We start from the raw sequence: 21,667 nt of genomic DNA, 5'->3' as shown, positions 1-21,667 counted from the left end.
AAGTCTGTGCAACTTCACAGAGTGGCCATTAGCCTTTGTTGGAAAGATGTAGGTGATCCCTGGGACAAAGTCCTCAGGACAGGGAGGAGAACAGAGGCCTGACCAATGATCCCCAAACGCCCAGAAGCCCTATGAGCAGTCTAAAGAGATGTAGTAGCTGCCTGCATTAGTTGGAAGAAGCTCCAGTGCTGGAGTACTCGCCAAAGGAGGATCCCGGAGCAACCAAGCCCACTAAAGCAAGTTTGAGATCCCATGGAAACCTGAAACTCAAAAACAAGATGCAAGTCCTTCAAGGTTGGATGGGAGCTAAACACAGACACTTGTAAAAGACTTGACTTATCTTTATTGTCTAGTGACTTGATCATTCCCTGGAAAGGAACTGGGCAACCTGAGAAGGTGCAAGAGCAAAACAATCCCTATTTATCTCGGGATTGGACATTTGCTGGTTTCTTTATTGCTATTTCCCCACAATAACAGAATTCCCCCAAATCGGGAGAAGACAGCACCTGGAGAACCCTATAGCTGCTGTGAAGCAACTTACTCCTCTGCTGTGTCCCCTTTCCATCATACTGTGTGGGACTCTCCCCTCCCATCCCCCTTTAAGAGAGGACTGGAGCCCTTTGCATTGCAGGAGTGCTTCCCCCTTTAAATGTAACTATGCATGAGGTTGCATCTACCGGGTGTCACTCCAACCCACAAGAACCACCCATCCATCACTTTTTTCACACAGGTTGGAGTGATTACCTTCACCACAGTGCTTCATTTTCCTTGCACGTGCTTTCCCCAAAGCTTTCTTTTTTTTTACAACTGTTTTCATCTAGCCGTTGATGCCCGCCTTCTCCACAGTGCATGCCTGTTTCTGCGGGGTTCCCCAAATGCGTGTCCTGCGAGATCCCATTCCCAGGGTCGGACCCACACATGCTTTGTCTCACCCCATTGTAAGCAGCTCACTGCTTGCCATCGCATATAATTTCTTATATATTGTAGATTTGTTTGGGTTCAAAAGAGTGCTGTTTCTCCATGTATATAAAGTAAATAAATTGGGCCTGGTCAGTGGTTGGATACTTGTGTTGCCTCTGACGCAGTTAATGTGGAGGGCTCTTGAGACCCAAGGTAGGGGGTAGAGCACTAGGAAAGCTAAATCACTGCGCTGGTCATGGTAGTTTGAGTAGTGAATCCTGCTGCTGGTCGATGGGTTCTTGAGGGACAGTGCTCTTCTGTCTCTGGTAATGGTAGGAAAAGGTTTGTAAGAACCACGTGCACTCGGGTGTTGGATATTAAATATTTTGTCCAATTGGGTTGGATATATAGAGCACCAAATGCGAAGTCTTGTCACTTCAGTTGGGCTCAAGTGATAGTTTATTAACATACAAGGTGGCGACATGTGTTTCGACCCAACAGTGGCCTTTTTCAAGGCGGGTTGGATGAGGTTTTAAGCATATAAAACAGATCATTCCCTGATTGCCTGTGTGACAACACCATGTTCCTCTGTATCCCTCGTGCCCATAGTCTCAAACTGAAGAATGCAACCTGGGAGAGGTATGGTCTCTATCCTCCAGTTTGTCAGGTATTCCTCCGCAAAAGGTTGTACTAACAGTGGTGCCCAAGATTTGAGAGAACCCACATTCTTGCCAGACCAATCATAAGAAGGTAGAAGCCAGATGTTGCTTGGCCGCAACAGACTCACTGCACCTATCTACGCATCCACAACCTCTTTTAGGTGGTGACAGCAGCTTCTTTTTAGGGCACGCCTTATTCTATTACCTCTGGATCAGCATTGCTTTTGAGCAAGTAGGGCAAGGGTAACATTCTGTTTCGAGAATTATAAGCAGACTTGCCATATAAGGAGGTTGCTGACACCATGTGCAAGAGTGGTGGCGAGTGTCGTGACCTGGTGGTACCTGGCTTCTACTTGCTCATGTGGCCGTAAGGCTGCTTTGTTGGTGGCTGCTGATCAACGCCTCTGGGCCACGTGTTATTCCAGTGCTTTTGGAGTCTTTAGCCCTTTTCAATATAATCAGGTTCTCTTCCGAATATCAAACTGTTAATTTCTATGCGATGCTGTTGTAAATCTGGTTAAAGATTGTCGTTGATATGGAAACGGTTTTATTCTAGGCCTATGGTGAATAAAACAAAATCAACTTCGGCTTACTTAGCACACCCTTTTCTGTTCTTAAATTGCTGTAATGTTTTCATTCCTATTGGTGCAGCTCGGAACCAGAACTCAGTCAGATAGAGTACGTACATATAACTTCACCCAGGACCGACTGACCGACCACAGAATCGCCTATGAAGTCCGCAGTATCAAGGTACTTTAAAATCAAATGTATTCTGCTTTTCATTAAATGTTATGGGTCAGAGTTTGGGTTTCTGTTTTAGTGGAAAGGTTGTTAGTTACTTAATACATATAGATGATGCAAATCAGCCGAGAAGATGCGTGAAAGATTTTTCTGGCAAATCTCAGTTACATTAGGAGAGGGAGTTGTAATACCAGACCACTCAAGTTGGATAATTCCTTTAACTGAGACATGCTGTCACAAGTCCAGTTGTTTCTGGTTTCCCACTCCACTGATTATCCCACAAAGGATGAGTTGTCAAACTTGGAAGGTTCTCACAACATCAATGCATTTAAGATTTATTATCTTTTTTGTTGAGTTACGACTGATTAAGTTCGCGCAAAGCAGGACTATACAGTGAAGTATATAAAAACAATTGCCAGAGATGCATATGCATATGCATACTGATAGCTGTGTAAGGGTGTTGTACATGGTCAAAGTCTGAATGCAGTTACTACACCAGTGTTAATCATTCCAAAGCAATAACTTTACACCAAATGGGAGTGGGTCGTGTTGTCAAAGCCACAATAGCTCCACCCACCATATCGCGTCAAGGCTGGATAGGGTAGTAGGGCAGTTCGAAGTCAGAGGTTGCGGGGGATCACTGAAAGACGACATGGAAGGGGCCCTTAATAAAACAAAATGAGGGATACAGAGTTATCCCCTGTGGAAAGTAATTAAAAAAGCATGGGTCATGAGGGTGTCAACTGCAAAATGCAGAAGTGGGGCCAACACGATACTTGGCATTCCCTCTGCATGAGTGGGCATAGTGGGAATCGCCCAAAGGTAGGCTCTGTGGCCCGGAAGAGAGATCCCACAGGTGCTGAGCCCTCCCGCCAAAGAAAAGGAAGAACGGGACTGATGGAGAGCAGGAAATTAGGGGGAGGCAGGCTGGAGGAGCCAGCTGGCATTTTATTTTGTCATTTTGGTTTCTTACAAACCTTTAACGCATCAATAAATTAATCAGATTTTACATATACATTTACCATTATCCAAAATAGATTACAATATTAAAAGACAATTACAAATTACCACTTATTTAAGACGTATAAAATACATTTTTCAAAACACCATTATAACAGACAGAAAAACACTATCTAAGATATATCAATGTTCCTAAGAAACAGTTGCCAAATGTAAAATGCTATCATAGATCTTTTTGTGCATTCTCCAGAGAACACTGCTCCCTGAAATTGATCTGTTACAACAGTCTATATTTCAGAGACCAAGGGGACTATAACAAGTGTTGTTATTGGCTTTTATCAGAGGACACTTGGTGGCTATATGGTGCATGGTTTCAACCTCGGATCCACATAATCGACAAAGTCTCTCAGCCCAGGGAATTACTTTCCATGCTCCAAGTGTCTCCTGGGTGGGTAGCTGGTTAAGGCGCAATCGCAACATGAAGTCCAGAGCCTTCTTGTTATTACATTTTACCAGATAGTTGACTGGGTTAGGAAATTGAGTGGGCATAGTGGGAATCACCCAAAGGCAGGCTCAGTGGCACAGAAGAGTGATGACACAGTGGCTGAACCCTCCGACCAAAGAAAAGGAACAGTGGGACTGAAGGAGGGCAGGAAATTAGGGGAAGGCGGGCTGGAGGAGCCAGCTGCGATGTTCAAGAGCAGCAAGAGGGCAAAGTGCGCCGGTTGCAGCACATAAATACCTGCAATAGTGACAACCATGGTAAGAGGAACACAATCTCATAAAATGACCTACATATCGTGTGGCACCAACAATGTGACAAGGGAAAGCACATGTTGGATAATTAACTATCATTTCTCAAGTTATGAGACTTTAGTGCTCACAGCTTGATGCGGTAGGAGTCTGCGTTTGAGCGAGATGAATTTCTGCTTGTCGAGGCCGCTGTAGAATATTGGTTCCATGGTTGGTCGGCCGGTGGGACGGCTGGCTGAGGGAGAAGTGCATTTGAGTCCTAGTGAATGACCGCATATCATGTCTCTATTATGTCTCATGACATTTTAAACACAAATTAGGTTATTGGTGTGAATCCATGAACAATTTGAAACCAGCCCCTACAGCATCCTTTTTAGGAACAATGTTATATTCTTAAGTAAGTCCAGTGGGTTCACTATAGTATATTCAATCAGTCATTACTCCAAATGTTAAAAACAAAACAAAATAGTTTGATCAGTACCGCTTATAAGTTTGTATGTCAACATAAGGTCTCTCGTGAGATATAATGTGCAAGATTGCCTAACAATAGTCCAAAATGTCTGCCAAACATCTGTTATCTCAATCAACTACATCCAAATTCATTTAAAACATGTGAAAATAATGTACACATAAAGTCTATTCTTCTGTGTGTTTTGTCATGCTGTGAAAAATGTCAATAAAGGCTGGGTCCTTTTTTAAACTCTCTGCGATTTGGGTCAGTGGCAAACCCTTCTTATGGAGAAAAAGGACACACATCCTACAGCAGAATGTAATAAGTGTTATAAATTGATGGACACTTCGTGGGGTGGAACAAGTGTGTTTTTTTGTATACGTATACATACGTGCCCAGCTCACCCACATCCAGTTCTTTAATGGCTTTCTCAAGAGTTCTCGAACCGAAGTTCCAGAATACTTGATATCATATCAATACAACATAACATAATGACTTCCAGGCCGCAACGTCTCCAAAATCTAAAATGAAAGGAGGAAATCCCTGTGTCATCATCCACGCACAGGGCATGCCTGAAGTCCCTTTCTTCTAGCTCACATTACTCTCCATGAGCTCAAAGTTTTCATTGCACGGCAACAGAACGAGGCGCTGTTGGTGCTGTGGCTGATGTCATTATTCGAGGGTAGGAGTCAGAGCGTAAAGACCTCAGCAGAGTGCTCTCCTATCTGCTGCATAAGACGGAGCATAAAGTCTCTGTTGCAGCACTTATGGCTGCAGTCATGATCATTGTTGAGCCATCTGGCTCCACTCAAACATATTCTAAGAAAACGATACAGTTCAATAACATATGAAGTCATTTCTAATGTTCAGTAAAATTCTTCTCCTCTCTGCATATCGTCTAGTATCCTCTGAAGGATGTGTAAACTGCTCCGTATCTCTATCTACCGCTACTTCCACATTGGAGCAAACACCGTAATCTGTCACACCTTCATCAGTGCGAACAATGTCATCAAAGGACCAAACTTTGCCCTCTTCCAGTACTACTGTTTTCCTTCCCACACTTAAAATACTTTGAGCATTTCTAAATTTGGAAGACTCTTTCACCACTCTCCGATGCTCCTGAACGCTCACTAGCTCTCCTTCCTTCAATACAACTTCTTGCATGTTCTCGGAAATAAACTGCACTCCATTGTCAGTTACTAGTTCTTCTGGATACCTTCTCTGTCAAATACAGTTTCTAGGAATTTCACAATCTTTCCGGTTGTCACATTTTCCTCCATGACGCACCACTCCACCCACTTCGATGTGTAATCCATAAGGACTACTATAAACATCTTCCACTGCTCCAGTCCCTCAAAAGGACCGGCTATGTCTGTTGCTAACTTTTTCCATACCGACTCTGGAAGAATTTGAACAGGTTGCGGTGGACCTGTGTTTGTTTTTTTGATTTGTCACTGGCAGCACAAGCCTGGCATGACTTCACCAGATCCTCTGCCTCGCTCCACATTCCAGGCTTCCAGTAATTCTCTCTCCCTCTTCTCTTTGTGAGATTCCTCACCAGGTGCCCTTTGTGCGCAAAATTAAGGATTTTGTTCCTCATGGACTTTGGTGGAATTATGCGGTCTCCTCTTAGCACACATTCTGTGCGCTGTGTGATCTCATCACGGATCTGGTCATACTCCGGAAGAGCATTTCCTACACTCTCCCATACTTCACGTACGGCATGTCTCAACATTTGTTGTTCGGAATCTACTGCTCCTTCTTTCAACCATTCCTCTTTTCCAAATCCTGCCTGAATCTGCGCAATGATACTCTCTTCCATCTCTTCTTTTCCACACTGACCCAGTCCTTCAGCCCACGGTAACCGAGAAAAACCATCAGCAATGATGTTCCCTTTTACTGGTGTATATATCACTCTGGCATTGTATTGCATGATCTCTAACATCCATCTGTGGATCCTTTGTGATGCTAGGTGTGGATTCTTAGAATTCATTATGTGGATAAGAGGTTTGTGATCTGTCTTTATTATCACTGGCAGGCCCCAAATAAGTGTCCTGAAATATTCTAGTGCGCATTTCACAACTAGAGATTTCTTTTCAATGGTGGAATAGTTTAACTCCGCCTCTTTCAGCACTCGGGCGGTGAAGGCAATGGTAACTTCTCTACCATCCTGGATTTGTTCAAGTACTCCTCCCCGACCTACATTACTGGCATCTACTGTTATTATGCTGGTAGCCGCAGTATTGAACATTGTAACAGTTGGTGCTTTGCTGATATCACTCGTTAACATCTCCCACTCTTTTTGGCAATGTTCAGACCATTCCAGTTTTACACACTTCTTCTTGAGTGCTCTCATGTGATGTGTTTTCTCTGTGAAGCATACAACAAACTTTAAGTAATATTCCGCCAATCGAAGAAAAGACCTGAGTTCATCCTTGTTGACGTGAACAGGCATGGTCGTCATCATTTCCACAAGTTCCTACTTTGGCTTTATTCCTCCACTGTTTATTACGTGTCCTAGGTACGTCACTTCTTGCACCTTAATTTTACACTTCCCTATCTTCAGCGTCCTTTTTCTCTAATTACCTGCAGGACACTGAAAAGCTTTGCATTATGTGCCTCTTCAGTGCTTGTCGCTATCAAAAGGTCATCTTGAAACAACTAGACCCCTTCTAGACCTCCAAACAATTGCTGCAAAAGCCTTTGAAAAACTGCAGCCGCCGATGCCAAACCAAACGGCATGCGTTTATACCTAAACACACTCAAGCAAGTCACAACAGACGTTAAATGTTTTGACTCTTCATCTAGCACTACCTGGTGATAAGCGGATGACAAATCCAACGTGGTGAAATACTTGGCAGGCTTTATTGTCATTAAGAGTTCATTGATGTTTGGTAGGGGGTGTTGTTCAATCCAGATGTTATTATTGAGGTCTCTCAGGTCTACGCCCAGGCGTATTGAACCGTCTCCCTTATGCACAATCTGAGCTCTCAATAGGTTCAATTATGTCTTCTCTGCAGAGTCTCCTCAATTCTTTCTGAAGTGTATCGTTAGTGCCAAAAGGGATGTTCCTCACCTTGTGTACTATTTAGTTTTGTTCCTCTTCTTAGCACTTTGCAGTGTTTAAATCCTTGGATTTTTCCCACAGTATCATTCAACGGTTAAGGAAACTGTTCAACCAGTCTCCCCTTGGACGAAAAGTCTTGCGTTGTGACAATATTAGTTTCTCTTCCCCTGGATGGATCCTCATTCGCAACGCAGCCTGTTTGTCCCATCCTAACACGGATGATCCTTTCTGAGCTACAAATAACTTGCAATAGGTTTTTCTTTCCCTAAATTTGAGGTGTACCCTTTTAAACCCTAATATGTTGTTTGGAGTTTGGCCATAAGCAGTTGCTCTCACATTGGAGTATGTCAATTCTTAGATGGAACATCCCAACTAATTCTGAAACGTAAGGGTGTCCACAATTGTGTAAGGTGATCCTGTGTCTAGCATCACTTCAAGTGGTACCTTATTCACTTCAACCCAACCTTTTCCCAAGGTCCTCCTTTTCTTTTTGGTACATTAAACGATAGGATGCATATCGGATCCCCCCAGGATCAATGATAGTGAGAAGGCTGCTGGGTTTCCCTATTTCTTCCAGTGCTCTTATAGTGTGACGTCCCTTAGGTCTGTCATTTTTGCACACTCTCCCAAAATGCCCTAAGATGCCACATTTCTAACACTCCGCATTGACAGCTGGACACTCCCGTTCAACATTCTGGTGTCTATTGCGCCCACACTAACAACACTTTGACTGGGGACGTTCGCTCTTCGGAGATCTGTCATTGGCATTTACTTTGCGTGATGTTGTAGTTGCTGTGCTTCTCTTCACTAAGGCACTGGTTGCGCCGACGTTGTCATCCTCATATTCTTCTATTATTTTAATGGAAGCCCCTTCTTGTTGTACAACCTTCATGCACTTCTTTCCTAATTCGAGTGTTCTAGCCAGATCAATTGCCTGATCTAATGTCAGATCTTTATCTTGCCAGAGTCTCTGCTGGATCTGTTGGTCTGAGGTGTGTAGTACTAGTTGATCTCTGATGTATTCATCTAGAACTCCAGTGAACTTGCAAGAAGCATTGAGGCCCCTAAATGTTGCTATATAACTATCCACAGATTCTCCTTTATTTTGATCCCTAGAAAAAAAAAAGAATTCTCTCCAGGACAACATTTGTTTTGTTCCCGAAGTGCTTCTCTTGTTTCACCAGTGCCGATTCATAATTTCCAGCGGATCCTGAGCAGCTGGAGTCCCCCCCACCCTTCTGGGTAAGTTATTTCAGGCAGGGTGCGAAAGATCCTCAAAGCTTCAGCACCAATGCAAATGAATAAAGATGCTTCTTTCAAGTCGTTAAACTTTCATCCACCCAGAGAACGTAGGTATATTTGAGTCTGCCCTTTGTTTCCAAGGTATGGGAGGTTCTCCTGGGGAGGCCAGGAATGCACATGGGGCAGGTGTGTTTTCCATGGTTATTGGATGTAGAGTATGTGCAATGAATGTTCACAATCGCTCGTTATCCCTTAACCAGTGGGGTCCTCTTAATTATTCTCTCTTGGTAAGTCATTGTTTGCTCAGATGCAAATAAAGAAACGTTTTTTTTTTACCTGCTACACTTCATTGTGGATAGCACTCTTGTGTTCTTGCTGCATTACTCTTGCAGTGTGTTGCTGTGGGGAGCGTTCCTTCCTCCTTATTTCTTTCACTAGCTGTGCCTTTCCTAGCAAGCACAAGGATCCACGGAAAAGCGTTGCCTTGGTGCCCGGGTCAACAAAGGGGAACGGTCACGTCGGCGGGTCATTTTTTCTAACCCTTCTGATCAGCAGTGCTTGCGCTAATTTCAGTGGCACTGGTCGCGCACGCCTGTTTATTTTTGTATTTGGACATGCCCGCTGTGCTGTTTAGCCCTCTTTTTGTTGTCACTTTGGTGGTGGGGAAGCCGGGAACTCCACTCCTGGGGCGACCAATATTCTCCCTTCACTCAACGGCGTTGAGAGTGTAGGCGGTCGTAGAGCCGCTCACCTTCTCTGGGGTCTCCTCTGCGCTGATTAAGGATTTACTTGTCGCCAATTTGTTATAAATTGATGGACACTTTGTGGGGTGGAACAAGTGTGTTTATTCGTGTAGAGGAGACCCCTGGGGCGCACATACATGCCCAGCGCACCCACGTCCAGTTCTTCAACGGCTTTCTCAAGTGTTCTCAAACCGGAGTTCCAGAACACTTGAAATCATATCAATACAACATAAAATAAAGCTAAATTATTATTGAACATCTTTCTAACCTTACTTAATTTTAAAGAGTATATCAGTAATGCAAATACTAATCTCGCTGTAGGATAGTTTACTTTTGAAGTGCACAGTTTGTCGAAAAGTTAAATAACAATTTGAAAGCTGGGTAAGATGTTCGAAAGGACATAAATAACATGGTCTGCCATCTATGAGCCATATTGTTTGAGCCAATGTGTTGCAAAAATGTTTTTCATGCTGGGGTGGATCCTAATAAAGGGCCCCACCCTGAAATTCATCCTTATTGTTTACGTCAATAGGGCTTTCTAAGACGGTCGCATGGAGTGTAAGTTCATGAAATGGACGTGCCTTAACTTTCTGTAACGGTCATGGGTGTGCAGTCAAGACTTCACAATATGTTTATGCGAGCGTTCTGTGGAGCCTGGCAGGCGATCGCAGACCTCTCCTGATGTATAGGGCAGTCTCCGTGCACACTCCAGGGCAATGTGTGCAACGTGGGCAAAATAGTTTACTTGAAATGGACAACATCGGCAACAGGGTTGTTAGGGAGAATTCTCTCTTTAGGCTGAATTTCCTAACCTAGTGAGTCCCACAGCAGCTTTGCTGGATTTCTGGAGTTTGTTTTTTCCTCCTGCCAAGAGTGAGACTCTTTTTCTCCCACTCTTGGACATGATTTATGGTGTTCCTTTGACTGGTAATGTGTTTTATGGGCTATGGGGTCCTTTACTCCATAGGGTCTCAAGTGTTTTTACTATGTGTGTTACACAGCACCCTCAGTGCAGTGACACAGGGGTGTCATAGTGACACCCCACCATAGACTCCATACCCTGGGACTGACTACTGTCTCCCAGGGCATGTAAAGTCATCATTGGCTTTACTAGTCCCAAATTATTAACAGAAACCAGTACAAACCATCATATTGTGGACGTACTGGTCGGGGCAATTCGATTGCCCTGGGGTCTGTTAGTCGAGGGGGCACGTCTCCGTCCCCCCTGATCGAGTTTTGGCTGGTGGCAGTGGAAACTACTTGTTATATTCAACCGCGAATATTTTCCTATGGGATTTTCCCATTGTTCGAGGCTACCAACTTTAATTATTTAATTCTCATAGCCTCGAACATACCGCCGGTTTATTTAATTAATATTAATTCGCCGGTTGGTATTTTTTGCCAGGCTCGATTCTAAAATGGCGTTTGTGTTCTCTTCTGTGACTCCAACCCAAGTCGAGCCCTTTGTTCCACTTTTTGGCGGGCTTCTCCACAGAAGCCTCCAAAAGTGGTGCCACTCTGTCTGGGTACCACAGGGGGTGTGGGAGGGGGTTTAGGCACCCTGGACTGAGTTACCTTGGTAACTCAAGTCACACTCTTGTATGATTGGCCCAAGTGGTGAGCCGGCCGGCTCACCACTTAGCATGTTTGATTGACAGCTAGGCTGAGTGAATGGGGGTATGCTGCATACAAGCAGGGCTTTGGGGACTGGAACTTCAGAAGTCGCTACAGGACCTGAGAATCCGACGAGGGAGAAGCTGAGCCGACCTACCACAACGACACCACCGGTGGAGCCCTGCAGAACCGACTCGCCACTTTCCGACGACAGAGAAGATCTCCTGGCTGGAGAGGCTTCTTCCCCTGACTGGTGGGCACAACCAGTTTTACCTTCTTTCTTCGCACCCCAGACCGGTTTGTGGTCGAACTGCTCGTGCCAAGCACCCCGGCGGCCAGATAGCCACTCACCACTGAACCTCGAATCAACGGACCGCTCCTTGTACCTGAGAAACTCCGCGGCTGGTTTCTTCCCTGGCAGTGCAACGGATTCCTGTCTTCCTCCACGACGAGATCCTCTCTTCCCCCGGACGAAGCACGGACTTGCATCCGCTGCCAGGAACAACTGCCCCCGCTGGAGTGTTCTCACCACTTTAAGGTACCGTGTCCGCTAGGCCTCCCTTTCTAAAGATTGCTACAAGATAATAATAACCCCTTAACCTTCTGGACTGGGCTGGCTGCCTTGACCCTCTAACTGGTACCTTTCTTTGGTCCAACCCCTTTTTGAACCATTACAAGACTTTTGTGCACTGCAACCGTGTGACCTTGGACACATTTTGTTTGAGCCTCTTAAAGTGGATCCGGCCTTTTGAACTCTAAACTTCACGGTTTTACTTTGCCTTCCTCTTGTGTTATGTTCTTGTAAAAGTGTTGGGATCTGTTTCAATCTATTCTCTGCTTTTCTCTCCCTTTTTAAAACGAATTATTAGAGTGCCATCTACGTTAAGCACTCACCGCTGTCTGAAAATAAGTGGGGCTTTACTTAAGACTTGTCTAATATTCTCTTAAGGGAGTGTATATCTTTTAGTGACCGTGTTTTTGAATTGCTTACTATTAGTACCTGTGTGTTTTTCTAGATGTGGTTTAAAACAGATAACTATATCGTTTACACCAAACCCTGGTCAGTGTTTACTTGTTCTATTGTGTTCTCTTGACCTATTGTGAATACTCTGTATACTGCCTAACTCTTCTTGAGGGAAGTCTTGACTGCTCAGCCACAGCTACCAAGTGAATCTGTGTGGTACAGACTGCTACCAAGTGGGTTTACTGCCAAACACCTGTAGCCTTAAATCTTTTGCAGTGCTCCCAGAGGGAACTGCACAGGTTTCTGCCTAACAAAGGTTATCTGCCAGACTGAAGTAAATGTTATTAAGGTGGTCTGCGGGACCAATTCACTCTCACAAAATAGGTGTCCGATTCCCCCCAGGCCCTGGATTGCATTACTTAAATTGGCAGTATCCTCCTTGGCCATCGAGTGTTTATTTGTGTGACTGTCTGCTGCCTTATGGAATAGGTTAAGTGTGGGTGAGCTGGGGATCCATGAACTACCTCCTTCAGTCACATTATCTAGCTTATAGTCACTGCGCTGCATTGGTCACTCGCTTATCGTCTCTGACGCCAAGCGGGGAACTTCGTCACAAATGCTGTTGCTGACTGTGGTAACCTGGGGTTCCCAGAGTAACATTCTGATTATGCAGTTTAAATAGTTCGATAGTTACTTTAAAGGTAGAGTTAAGTGTAAAATAAAGCAAATGCTATGTTGCAAGTTTTTAGTTTCGGGTACATATTTAGTGTAAAAGTCAAATACAAACCTATAGCGAGCACAAGAAAGATTTTACTTGATAAATATTTTTTGAAAAGTGTTTGGTGTACCCTATGTGGAAAACATGCTACCTGAAAATGGCCACCCCTCCTTTTGGGAAGCTCGATTCTAAAATAACTGTCCAGAGTAAATACTGAAGCGAGGATGAGAACAGGTGCCTAAAGTTGTCCTCTAGTCCACTGGCCCTTTAGTATATTGAATATAGTTCTGCTGTGTGCGTGGAAACACATGCCTTTCTGTCCAATGTCTCTGAAAAGCATGTCAATATTTGCTTACAGCAGAGTGGTCTCTTGAAAGTGCCAGTGAATGTATTACCAATAAAATGTCAGTACTCCCATGTGCGTTAGCAAATTGGTAAAAACTGTTGGCCATTTGTTTTCTTTGTGTGCCTGCTGTATACAAACTGAGCGGCAGAAACCAATTATCAAGAATTGTGGGATGCAGAGTCTGCTACTTCCTTGGGCCCAGAGGCCGAAGTGAGTGCTGAATTGTGTCACTACTTTTTACAAGCACTCTGGAAAATAATTATTAGAGTTAAGACACATTTCTTCATTTTACGTGAAACGATCTTTGAAGCTAATCACCAAACTAGGCATTATCCCCAAAATTTGCCATATTCTCTCTCTCCACCAAAATCGAAATAGTGTGAATTATCCGTATCCGAAATGACCGAGGAAGAAATGACTGAATGTAATTTGTTTGACAATAACATTCAGTATTTCCTCCTGCAGCCATTTCGGATAAATCGATCCCACCCAACCCCTTACTTACCCGTGTGCGGTCCCCTCCGCTGTGTCCTGCCATGCTCCTGCAACTCCTGTTCCCTTTCACTTATGTGATCCGGAACCTGCGCCGCAGAGTCCTTTTCTTTTTTTCTTTGTTTTACTGTTTGCAAAGGGTGCAGTGACACCCCCCACAATCCCTGCTGACATTATAGTGAACAAGGGTGCAGGGGATACCTCTGCAGCCCCCGCTCCCCTTATTCACTATAATAGCACTGAATGGGGCATTTGGACGAATTTTTTGCCCATTCAAACTGTTCATTTGGCCGAAATATCGACCACATTTCCCATTCTGTCTTTTATATTCAGTCTTTTTGGGTCTTTTCCCAAAAGCCATGTATTCTGTTAACTCCCACCATCTCTGCTGTGGTAATGGGAAAGAGCACAGATTTGCTTTGATGTTCAACCCTTAATATTCCCCAAAAGCCACCATGTTATCCATAATACGTGCCAAAATATCTCAGGGGTATCATGCGGATGGAAATAATCATTTTGCCTAAAGAGGTTTTAGCACCTTATGCAAATACATAAAAACGCCCTCTACTTACCTGCAAGAGGCCCCACGCCATGGCAAATTGCATTGGGGATAGGATGTGTGCCCATTACCATTGCAAGTCCCTTTTGTATCTTCATTTGGGCAAGAGAGATGGAGTAGCCATCCAACACCTTTATCCACAGCACCGAAAAGTGAAAAATGTCCATTCCTGTATCGAGCAGTACTACTGCGGTAGGGACTGTCAGGTACTCCAGATGTAGCAGGGCAAACACAAGCAGCCTCCTCAAATAGCAGATCAGCCAAAACGAAAAAAGGAATCGGAAGCTAATTATTTTGCAGTGACCTTTGCCAATATCTTATTAACTAAGTGAATGAGTGAGTTGTGCCGATACAAGCCACAATCCATATGGGGAGCATCGCGCTTGAAGATGTTTCTCAATGCCACCCGGAATGTGGCAGGGAAAGGGCACACCTCCATTGCCTCTTTGTACATGGCCTTTAATTGAGGAAGTACCGAATTAAGGAAGGCCTAATAACATTTAATGGATATTTCTATGGCTGGCCTTATTCCGCACTAGATCCTGATGATGGCCTGGATCTCGCCAGCTCAAGGCGCTACATTCAGGGCTTAGCTTGCCGCTGCCTCATCCCACGGTAGGGCAATCTTATCCAAACCGGCAGATACTGAGCCATCCGTCTCTCTTCTAACTTGAATATAAAAAGAGATTAATAAAAAAAACTGAAAACCTCATTGATGTCCTCATCCCTGAACGATGGATAGTCATCCAGGATTCCAGTCGCTCATATAACTATGATCCCCTGTTTTTTCCTAAGCAACCAAGGTAGTGTCCTGCCGAGTCTCCCCTTTGCTGTATCACCTAGCCTGAGCCCCTCTACCAAGCCATTTGACCTCATTGTCGACCATCTGGAACGCCCACAGCATAACAGCATGCATTTCTGCTAACATTTGTGAATCTTAAGGCTCTGGTGGGTCGACTCGTGCCCCTGTAACTCCTGTAGAAGCCTGCCAAATCTGCCACTGAGCGACCTTAATCCTTGCTTAGTTCAGATGCATTCACCCTGTATATATACTGGATTCCACAGAGTCCACGTTTTGATCTAAGAACTCCATAATTTGTTTACAGATTGCTAAGTGTGACAGACTGTCTGGTGTAAAACTCCATCCTCAAGACCCAAAGTCCGAACCCGGCAGTGGCAGATTCAAAAGCACTGGTGAATAGTCAGATAGTGTGTGCCTCAGTAAAGCACAGTCCGTCACTGAGTCGGAAACTTAATCCAAGAAGCGACAGAAAATCTATCCTAGACGCTGTGCCATGAACCACAGAGTACAAACTAAATTCTCTCCCTGGTGCCCAAAACCCCAAATATCCACTAAATCACTGTTCAGTAATCTGCAGGATGTCCTGCGCAGATTTAGACAAGGTGTGAGTAATGCATCCAGATCTGTCCAGGTGCAGGCTCAGAGCAGTATTAAAGTCCCAACCCCATACTATGGTTGTCAGTATAACCAATCGTTTCCCCAGTTATCCAATCATAAACGCGATGGAGGCCAGATTGGGTGAATATACGTTCTCCAGAGTGACTTTATGTATGCCAACAGCATTAGCTACTAGGAGTAATCTCTCTTGGTAAACCTGGCATGAAACTGACCCTAAAATGAAGCGCCTTATGACTTATCGCTGCGCAGTGTTAAACGCAAGGAGAAATCGAAGTATCCCTGACATCCCTATTTCCTTTCAACTGAGCAGGGCAGTAACCAGGGCCCAGATGAGTCTCGTGAAGCATAAACATGCTGAAGCAATGCCTTGCCAATGAAGCACAAACATCAGACCTTGCACATTCCCCAATAGTGTCCTAATATTACGTGACCCCTCCACCCCATCATGACTAGAGAGCAACGTATAGGTTTTACCCCTGCACCCTTTACTTTTAAAGTACATAAATGACATAATTACCTACAAACATAACCCCCAAAAGCACTCCAATCAACTTCCACCGATCAACTCAAATGCTCACTGACATACTAAACCTCCTGCCATCTCTCCAACAACCAATATTGGAACAGCAAATCCAGTTGAACAGTGTGGGGACATAGTGAAGGGGCATTAACAGACCAGGCCTTCTCCTTGGGACTCGGAGCCTCCCAATCAATTCAGTTCAGTTTCCAGAACGAGGAGAACAATCCCCACCTACTGGTGAACCCCCGGGCCTACGTTTAGGCAGAACATGACCAGAGACCATCTAGAATCTCTTTAGTAGCCTTTTGTAACAAATAAATATGAGTCTTGTCATTGGTGGTGATTTGCAGTTTGACTGGCAACATCAAAACACACTGAATTCGTTTTTCTCTTTTTTACAGTCATAAAGGACTTCTGAGCCATTTTAGCAGGGTTTCTAAAATTTGGGTGGAGAAAAGGAGACAGCGGGCCTCATTCCGAGATTGGTGGTAGTCATGGTGCTATTTGCGCCATGACTGCCACCAATAACGGGTCCTGCACTGGTGGTGTTCAATGGGGACTTACTGGTGTAGTCAGACCCTGGCGGGACCGGTAAGTCCCCATTGAACAAGCCATTCCCCATTCCCTATTGAGCCCCTATAGGGCTCAGTGGGAATGGGGAGGGCGCTAATAACGGGCTCACGACTTGCAAGCCCGTTATTAGCACCCTGGTCCCTTAGCGGGACCCGTAAGGGAAGTGTGGTCTGACCACACGTTCCTTACGGTCCCCGCCAAGGGACCTTGGAATAGGGCGGTAAGGGATTACCGGCACCGGTCTCCTTACCGATGCCCGGTATCCCTTACCGTCCAGGTTGTAATGACCCCCAGTGTCCTGCTGGAGGTTAACACCTTTTTGTCCATGGCGAGTTGAAGGATTGTTGCTCCTTTCCCAATAATTAAGAAGCTTTTCACCAATCTCGCAAACAAGTCTTCGAGGGATTGCCCTCGGAGCCAGAGACAGACATGTGTGCCCCTTCATCCATCAAGGAGGAGGAGAACTGTGAGCTGTTGAGTAGGTCTTTAATCAGGATTTCCACAAGGATGTCCATGTTTGTGATATCCAAGGATTCCCAGGTGCCTATAATGTGCACACTGATCCGCCTTGATCTTCCTTCAAAATGTTTGTTCTTTTTTTCTGTCACCTTCAGCAACTTGGCCATCTTGTTCATCTCTGCCCGGCAGCAGATTCCTCAAACTCAGAGACCCTATTTTCCACTTTTTCAAGTATTTTCCCCTGGCAGTCCAGATGTGTCTGCAGCAATTCAACCTTGCATGCCATACTGTTCAGCCTACCTCTAATGCCTCTTATTCTACATTTGAATCCTGTGCACATCTCTTATGTTCCCAACCTCCTTGGCCTTTGTCTGGCTGCAGGTGTTGCCTGCATGGTGTTGTTAGTGTGAAGCAGGCTCCTTGTCTTTCCTTGCCTCAAAAGAAAATTTGGCCTGGCTTTTGTCAAACTTCCCATGTTCATTGTGCCTCACAACCACACGGGATGCAAGTAGGATCAGGTAAGGTATCAGTCAAAGTTGGGAGCACTATGTAATGTCAGGTGCAGCCTCTCAACATCATTATTTACCTTTGGACAGTGTGTATGGAGCCAGGAATTAGAGGCACCACCCCGCAACACCCCGCTCACTATACTGTGTGGTATAGTGAGCGGGGTGGTGCAGGGAACACCAACGCAGCGCACCTGAAAATAAAAAAGAAAGAAAAAAAACAGGGGCTTCACAGTATATTGAGCGGGGGTTGCGGGGGAAACCCATTCAGCCCCCGTAGTATGTACATGTGTTCGCATGAGAAAGGTGCAAACTTTTGGTGGTTTGCACCTTTCTCATGCGAACATTCCGGCCGCGGCAAAATCAGCTGCGGTCGGAACACTTAGAACATGTTGCAGCCCTGTCAAACGCCACTGACAGCTCCTGCCTCAAGTGAAGTACGCTCAGATGAGAGCGGCCTTTGACGTCTGCCTGCAGCAGCCGCGCTGATGAGATGTGCTGCAGGGGCCTGACTTCACAGGCTGCATTGGAGCTGAGGATCCTGCTACCCGGTGACCATACATGAGAATTTGCTGCTGATATCTGGCTCTGTGGATCAGTACCCTGAGGGGCTCTGCAGGGCTCAGTTCGTACACAGTGCTCTTGTTCGGTAGGTGTATTCGCGCCACATAACTCTGGGGTCTGAAGGGTCGCTGGCTGGTGTTAAAAATATGCTACTTGTTATTTTATTGTGTTTGTTGTAAGGAAGTAAGGAAGGCATGATATCAACGCTAAAACAGACACAAGTGGGCACAGTTCAAGGTTGTTTATTGAACTTTAACAAGGGTGTGATAAACGCCTTTCTAAACCGAAATCTACTGGCGCTGCTTTGTTTTAGATATGATATGATATTGCATTTATAACGCGCCTATACACCAGTGTTTCAAGGCCCGACAAGGCAAGGGAGGGCGAACAGAGGGACGACAGACAGTGATCTTACTAGGCCAGGTGTCATTCAGATTGTGCAAGTGCATGGGAAGGGGGTACGGGGAGGGGAAAGTGCAGTACATGGGATAACAGAATAAATAAGATAAATAAATAAATACGGCCAGCTGGTGGCAAGTGCAAGGTAAGTGCAGACATAAGTGCTGGTAGGGGACTGTAGGGATACCGAAATACAGTCCCCAGGTGCGGGGGTTGCCAGGGAGGCAGTGCAGGTGTGCAACTGGTGGGGCCTGGGCCCGAGATCAGAAGGATGGCCAGGTAACCAGTGCAGTTTCAGTTACAGCCAGGAATTCAACAGGGGAGAGGGGAGAGAAAGCAGACACAAAGAGGAAGGTTTTAAGGTGCTTCCCGAACCGGAGATGGTTCTCCTCAAGTTTCAGGGAGGCAGGTAGGCTGTTCCAGAGGGAGGCCCCAGCCGAGGAAAGAGATCTACCATCAACTCGTTGCTTGGAGAAGCGACTGACCTTAAGGGAGTTGGAGGCGGATGAGCGAAGAGCTCGAGAAGCAAGATATTTAGGAAGAGAGAGAGTTGAAGGTATTGAGGCCCCAGGCCCCAGAAGGCCTTGTGGACAATGCAGAGGGTTTTTAACTTAATCCTTGCAGCCACTGGGAGCCAGTGCAGAGATTTCAGTCCTGGAGAGATACGATCCCTGGGCTTGAGGCCGAGGACAAGTCTTGCAGTCCTGTTCTAGATGAGTTGTAAAGGGCGGAGAGTAGAAGCAGGCAGATTTAGAAAGAGGCTGTTGGAATAGTACAGCCTAGAGAGAACCAAAGCTCTGGAGACAGTGAGCTTCTGGGGGAAGTAGAGGAAAGGAAGAATACCTCTGAGGAGGTGCAGCTGGTAGTGTGACTTCTTAGAGACGTCAGAGGTGTGAGGAGAAAGGAGAATGTGGAGTCGAAGATGACACCAAGGTTTTTAGCCTTGCAGGTGGGAGCAGGAAGAGGGCCAAGAGAGGCCGTCCAGAGAGTGGCAGTAAAGGAGGGAGCGGGAACCAAGGACAGTAACACAGCAGCAGCCGCTCTTCCCGGCCTTGGTTATCGACTAGGAGGAGCCCCGGGTACCTCTGACACACAATGATGGTTTGTTCAGCTTTAGTTCCCGGTCTTGGGTTTCTTATTTTCCAAGGTTTGTGAAAGTAACGGTCTGAAAAGGTCAAGGGCACTTCCCTCCTTGCAACCCTCTCTGGTCTTGCCGTCTTTCGACTTGTGTTAAACTACCATCTTGGAACCGCTGTTTCCTCGTGTGCTTTGCCTCGCTCAGAGTGAACTTTTGTGCTGTGCCTTTTATCCGTGTGGGGAAGTGTGATGGAAGTCAGGTGTGTGTGTAATGATCAGTAATTGCCTGACGTTGCCTGGCTATTGTTTTGGGACATGTCAAATACATGGCTCTGGTGTTCGTTTTTGCTCACGGTGAGCTGTCCATGAGAAAGTGTTTGTGTCGGAAAAGGGGGGTGGGGGGGTGTTAGGTACCTAGGTATCCTACCTGGTAGGATGGGGAAAAGGTGTTAAAGGGAAGGGGATACCAAGTGACACCTTCCGGTGTCCCACTTCCACTCCCCGAAGACCCCTCATCCAGGTGACCCTCGGCCCACCCCAGGAACTGGATCCAAAGGCAATAGCTGTGTCCTGGCCACCTGGATGACAGATCCCTGGGGACTAGCGGGTGAGATACCTTCAGGTTTCTCACATTGTTTTGTGGACCCTGTTGCTGTCCGCAGTCTGCACATGAAGTGGTGGTGCTGAAAGTCCTGGTTTGCTGTAGCGGGGATGTGGTGTGGTCTTGTGGCTTGGCCCAGCTAAGACTCTCCTCTCCTGTTTATTAGCTTGATGGCGACTGTGGCCTCCATTAGCACTTCGTCACATGGGTTAACCCCTGCATGGGCCGATATCTGTTTGCTGACTACTCTGGGGGTCCGGACTTACATCAGCAGGCACAGGCTAACCGATTTGATCCAGGACTCAGGCACTGTTATGGATGCTTTGAGGGGAGCCACGTGGCTAGTTTCTTCTATATTAAGCGCAATGCTGAGATGGGCAAGCTGGAGCGGCGTAAGTCCAAGCTAAAGTTTGGGGCCCCAGCCAAGAATAGTAAAATGAAGACATCTGTGACAAAGGTTGCTGAAAATCTGGAACCTTCCTTTGAAGACCTGCCGGAAACAATGCAGAATTTCAAAGAAATGTTTGCCCAACTACAAACCAGAATTCAGGCCACTGACTCTGAATTAGACACTCGGATCTGCAATGATAATCATATGGGGGTCTTGCTCAACAAACAAAGTGATGGACTCGATGAAATATCACTTGTCCTCTGTGGAAGATGAATCCTCTGCGTCCTCGAGAGAAATTGTCAAGCTGCGAAAGACCCTCGCGGACATCGCTGAGAAGCAGGAAGACCTCGACTTGCAATCCCGATGGAATAACATTAGAATTATTGGAATACCAGGTTCCGATGCACTTTGTCCCATGGAACTCCTGTGGAAACTACCCTTCATGAGAGTCTGGGATAGAATGACTTTTCATCGTCATTTGTCATTGAGAGGGCTCATTGTATCCCTAGTGGAAGGAGGCCTGTCCCTGGAGCTCTGGCAGGACCCATCATAGCTTGTCTGCTTAACTATCGGGATAAAGACTTTACTCTGTGTCGATCGTGGGAACTAGGAGATATTGTGTACAAGGACGTACAAGTTTGCCTACTTTCGGACTTCTCCAATAAATTCCAAGCTTCCAGGAAAACCTTTTTGGGCGTCAAGTGGAGATTACGTGAGAAGGATCTCAAATCTGCCATGCTCTTTCCTGCCAAACTTAGGGGTGAACCCAATGGGAAGGCCCGTTTTTTTTTCATAATCCTGTAGAGACAGCAGACTTTTTGGATTCCTCCATGTCGGGTTAAAGATCCTCCACGGGAGGTGGCTATCCAGGGGGATCTGGTGCTGGTGACTGTGGCTGATAATGGAAAGTATGGCCTTAATATACATGCTGCCAAGACTGTGACTTAC

The 21,667-nt window shown here is 45.7% G+C and overlaps 1 protein-coding gene across 3 annotated transcripts in view; it reads left to right on the top strand.

Annotated features, from left to right (window-relative positions):
* MTRF1 (mitochondrial translation release factor 1) overlaps positions 1-21,667 on the top strand; it is a 676,299-nt gene that overhangs the window by 573,362 nt on the left and 81,270 nt on the right. For all 3 annotated transcript variants that reach the window (XM_069640531.1, XM_069640529.1, XM_069640530.1), the window contains one exon: positions 2,211-2,309. In XM_069640531.1, coding sequence (XP_069496632.1) covers positions 2,211-2,309 — 99 coding nt within the window. The remainder of the gene's footprint in view (positions 1-2,210; positions 2,310-21,667) is intronic.

Source organism: Ambystoma mexicanum, chromosome 7q (assembly GCF_040938575.1).
Source record: "Ambystoma mexicanum isolate Mex_15411 chromosome 7q, UKY_AmexF1_1, whole genome shotgun sequence".
In the NCBI taxonomy this organism is placed as follows: Eukaryota; Metazoa; Chordata; class Amphibia; order Caudata; family Ambystomatidae; genus Ambystoma; species Ambystoma mexicanum.
Note: the sequence above shows the minus strand (reverse complement) of the source record. Positions and strands in the feature narration are given on the sequence as shown.